The 5,301-nt window shown below is 38.0% G+C and overlaps 1 protein-coding gene across 1 annotated transcript; it reads right to left on the minus strand.

Annotated features, from left to right (window-relative positions):
* Positions 1-408: 408 nt before the first annotated feature.
* Positions 409-1,765, minus strand: LOC115975630 (probable 3-hydroxyisobutyrate dehydrogenase-like 1, mitochondrial). Its single transcript, XM_031096496.1, has one exon. It carries the CDS (start codon positions 1,683-1,685, stop codon positions 666-668), a length of 1,020 nt encoding a protein of 339 aa, XP_030952356.1. The 5' UTR covers positions 1,686-1,765; the 3' UTR covers positions 409-665.
* Positions 1,766-5,301: the final 3,536 nt, after the last annotated feature.

Here is a 5,301-nt window from a genome sequence, read left to right on the forward strand (position 1 = left end):
CTGCATAAGGCTCTTTCAACTTAGCAACTAGCAAGCCATTTAAACAACCACTAACCCTAATTTCATAAAAATTTTCAACAATTTCCATAAACTAAACAAACACAAATCCCCAGATTTTTCTTGTCACTTATATCCATTCCTATGGTCTTTCACACTCTCTAATCTTAGTTTCAATTCAATCCCAAGAACTTTGGGATCTCAGAAAGTCACAATTGCTGTAAATGACTATAGCAACAGCTTGTCATCATGAAAGCATAGCAAAGTTTCTTAGTTATTAAATGAGATCAATTTCCTCACAAACAATGTACCAAATCATCATTCAAAACACAATGTTGAAACACATACTTAGCATGCTAAAACAATTTAACTAAACACATTTGTATTGAAGTATTGCTGGCAAAAAGCATGTTAGTGCAAAAGATCATGCATACAAATACAATGTCAACCCCAAAATGCCCGAAATTCCTCATTTCTAAAATATACATTGCTTTCAAAATATCACACACATTAACCCTAGTAAACAAACACAAACGCAAGCCTTAAAACACCCATACATTGCAAAATGTAAAATCTTTATATTCATTAGTAGCAAACGTTGAAGCATAAACCCGATAACAAACTCAAAGTGCCCATAAACATCAATAATCAAACATACATTTACCGCTCTAAGACGAAGTAACCGTTGTAGATTGAAGAGAAACATTATTGAGCCGCTCCAGAGCCAAAATAAGCGCTTGTGTACCAAAATTCCCTTCCCCATGAGCCTTAAGTGAGAGATAAAGCTGCTGAGCCAAAGCCAACCCAGGCAAAGCCAGACCCATATTCTGACACTCCTTCAAACAAATCCCCAAATCCTTCACAAAGTGATTTACATAAAACCCAGGCTCAAAATCCCTCTTCAAAATCCTACTCCCATACAAATCCAAAGACTTTGACCCAGCCGCACCACTCGATATCGCTTCAAGAAACAAACCCACATCAAGACCAGCCTTGTGAGCATAGACCATACCTTCCACCAATCCTACCATAGTGGAAGCAATCGTTATCTGATTCGCTAGTTTCGCGAATTGACCTTTTCCAGTGGCACCCATGTAATTAACTTTACCAAGGAGGGCAAAAAGTGGACTCAAAAGTTTCACCACCGACTCGTCCCCTCCGGCGAATATCGCCAACCTTCCGTTTTTAGCCCCGAGATCGCCGCCGGATACGGGTGCGTCGATGGAGAAGCAGTCTTTGGAGGAAGCGGCGGCGGATATCTCGGCGGCGAGGGAGGGTTCGGAGGTGGTCATGTCGACGAGTATGCCACCGTGGCGGAGGCCGGAGAGGGCACCGGAGGTAGGGTCGAGTAAGACGGAGCGGACGTCGGAGGGGTAGCCGACGATTGAGAAGACGACGTCGGATTGGGAAGCGAGGTGGTGAGGGGATTGGGCTAAGTGGGCCCCCATGTCGAGGAGGGGCTGGGCTTTGGAGAGGGTGCGGTTGAAGACGGTGAGGGTGTAGCCGGCTTTGATGAGGTGGGAGCACATGGATCGGCCCATGACGCCGGTTCCGATCCAGCCCACACGGGTGTTGGATGGGCTAATGAGCTCTGTGGTGTTGGCCATGGAGCGAGTGATGAAGGTGAGGCAGGGAATGGAGAGAATGGTCGTGGGGAGGGAGCGGAGTAGAAGAAGAGCTACTGCCATTTCTTTTCTTTTGTATATATAGACTATAGTGTCGTCTTCTGATTGTGCACTGGTCGTAATTTTCGTCTAATTTGTGGACGAAGATTCTCTCCAATCCAGCATCTTTAAACTCCATTTTTAAGAATAATGCTATACACACAAATTATTTTAGGGTAAACTAATATTTGGTCTTTATCCTTTAAATAATTTAATCCCAAACCTTTCAATTATGTCAATTTGGTCATTAACCTTTCAGTATCGTGTCAATATAATCAATGCTGTTATCTCTTAGATAGAAAAGTCAGACATGACAAACGGCTTAAATTAAAAATATATATATTGTCACATCAACTGCCACCTGGACTAACATGTCAGTATATATATATATATATATATATTTTTTTTTTTTTTTTTTTAATGAAATGTCAACATAATTTTAAATTTAAAAAAAAAAAAAAAACAACAACAACAACAAGTAGAGTAACATTTGGATCAAAATCCCTAACTCACATCTATCAACAAAAGAAAATCCCTTTCCTCAAAAAAAAAAAAAAATCCCTAAGTCACTATTTCAGATTTCTTCACATTTTGGTCCTCTAGAGAGAAAAGATAGGCACTACGGTGGCCAGAGATTTTGCCAAAGGTGACGCTTGACAGTGAAGACTGGAGCTGAGGGCTGACAGAGTCGCCAATTTGCCGGTAATATCTCTCTCTCTCTCTCTCTCTTGCTCTCTCTCTTTGTATTATCTTCCTCTCAGGTTTTTATCTCTTATTTGTTTGGAACGGACCAAAACGTGAAGGGTTTAGTTTGAGCTGGTATTGACTTTTGGTGTAGTTCTAGGCAAATTTATGTTTTTGTCTTCCTATTCGATCACTTTTGGTGTAGTTATATCAAAAACTTTAGAAACATATTTGAAAACATGTTAAGAAAAAAATAACTTGCAACAATCAGACCTAGATGTCATAACATATGAAGTGTTGTAATATGGCAAAATATTCTAGCAATTTCCACTCAGTTTAGTCCATAGGCATTTTTACTAATTAAGAGAGAGAGAGAGAGAGAGAGAGAGAGAGAGAGAGAGAGAGAGTAATCTAGTGCCGCTAGAAGAGAGAGCCACTGCTGGAAGGAGAAAGAAGGTATTGCTGGAAGGAAGGAGAAGGCACCATCGGAAGGATAAGGCGTCGCCATCCTCACATAGTGATTTTGGATTTTAGGGAGAAAGTGTTTTAGATGGGTTCTGCCCTTGTTTATCAAACTAAAAATATTTCATTTGAGTTTTTTTTTTCTTTAAACTGACGTGGTTCTATCAAAGATTTGATTTGGATTTTTTTTAGTTTGACATGTGGCTAATGATGTGGCAATTTTTTTTTTTTTTTTTTTTAATTTAGGTCGTTTGATTCCATCCAAGAGATAACAGCAAGGACTAAGTTGACACAACATTGAAAGGTTAGGGACCAATTTGACACAATTAAAAGGTTAGAAACTAAATTAAAATATGATGTAAAAGATAGGGACCAAATATGTAGTTTACTCATTATTTTTCAAAATTTTTACAAACTGCTAACATAGTATGTATACATAAACTTTTTAAAATACTAAAATACACGTCAAATTAAAAGAACTAAAATTTCAATACAAGGTTTTTGGAAAAGAAAAAAATAAATCTAAAAAATCCTTCACAGTTTCTCTTCCACCTCCCAACCTCCCCTCTCTCCTTGGAAATAGAATCAGTATCTTTGAAACTACTAATTGGTTAAATGAGAATTTAGATATAACTAATTGCTTAAGAGCTTGATTTGAATGGTTCTTTTTTTTTTTTTTTTTTTTTTTTTTTCCCTTCTGAAGCCCTTATTATTCTTGGGATAATTTCACAGTGGGTAAGCAATTTGATTATAGATTTTGGCAGTTTTGGAGATGGGAAAATTTTTGGGTTTTGTTTGATTCCAAATTTCAGATTTTTTTTTTTCTTAGAAAATCTGGGTAGGTCAATGAGAATTTAGATATAACTTATAAAAATGGTAGAACCACAACTTTTGCCACAACTTCCTCACGTGGTATGTTGTAAGTAGTGGAGTAAAAGTGTTGAGTCCATATAGGTTCACAACTCCACCACTCACAACCTGCCACATGAGCAAGTTATGACAAAAATTGTGATTTTAGCATTACTTATAACTTATGAGTGTTGGTAATTGTTTTAGTATCAGGTGTCTATTGGCAAAAATTAAATTGGATCGGTGGCATATTGTAGGCCTGTTCAGGATTTGACTAGCACCGATGAAACCGGCTAGCGCCGAACTAATCCGACAGCTACAAAGCACTATCACAGGTGTCCAGCACGGTGGTCGGCGGCAATCTAGGCACACCGAAGATAGTCGGTCCAGCAAGCAGTGGTTCTTTTGCACTCCAACGAGAAACCGCACTGCATATATACACACACACACACCATAATTTAACATATGTGTATATAGTTTTATGCTTCCAGGGAGAAGAGAACTCAGAGATGGCAGGCAAGAGAGGCAAGGTTGAAGAAGAAAAGAACAGCACTGCCCGAGTCTGTGGATTAAAAAAAATGTTAGGGTTTTTATTATTATTTATTTATTATACACTAAAACAATGTCATTTTGAACCTCATATTAATTTTAATATCAGTTCCAAAACGACGTCGTTTTATAATTAGATTAAAAATAAAGACCTAAACGACATAGTTTCAATTTTAAACCCTAGATTTATTTACTCACACCCCTGCTATCTCTTTTGTCAGTCTCTCTCTCCTAGTCCCAAACTCCCAAACTCTCTCTCTCTCTCTCTCTCTCTCTCTCTCTCTCTCTCTCTCTCTCTCTCTCTCTCTCTCTCTCTCTCTCTCTCTCAACTTCTACCTTCTACCACTTGCTGCCCTCATACACCACTGCTCGATGCCACCATTCTAGGAGTTCACCCTCTCCTCTCTCTTTGTCACGACATTCTCAAGTTTTTCTAGTGGAGGTTTTGACTTTCAATGCGCCGCCTTGCAATGCTTTGTACCAGGTTTGTATTTCTTTTATTTTCAATGGTTTTGTTTTATATTTTATGGGTTTGGCTTAGTGTTTTCATTTGGATTTTTTATTATTTAAAATGTGATATTTTTTAGAGAAAGATTGAGAATTTCTTTGTACTTGTTTGTTTTCTTTTGTTTTTTTTTTTTTATTATTAGAATATATAGGTTTTTCAATGATTATGATGAGGTTTTGGGATGCTAATTGCATTGTGTTTAGTTCTTGAGAAAACAGGGAATTAACCGAACTAACCGCGCCAAACTGATATGGTGCACTGCACCTTTTGTAGACAAGTTCCTATCATCCACAAGTGAGGTGCAATCAAGTATAAGGGAAAACTGCTCCTTACAGGTGTGGTGCAAAAATACCCCCAATAATCGGCCACACCGCACCATGTACAGGCCTAGCATATTGTAAAGAATTGAAGCTTTTGGGTGATTAAAAATCTCTTTTAGGGTGTTGATATCATATTTTGTCCGATTCCGATTCACGCATTAAAACAAGTGACAAAATCCAAAAAAATTGAAAAAATGTGCAAACTGCAAGTTTCAAGGCCAAAAAGAGTAACAAATAAATGCAACATGATCAAATAGTGGATCAAAGG

The sequence above is a fragment of the Quercus lobata genome, chromosome 2 (genome assembly GCF_001633185.2).
Source record: "Quercus lobata isolate SW786 chromosome 2, ValleyOak3.0 Primary Assembly, whole genome shotgun sequence".
Classification (NCBI taxonomy): Eukaryota; Viridiplantae; Streptophyta; class Magnoliopsida; order Fagales; family Fagaceae; genus Quercus; species Quercus lobata.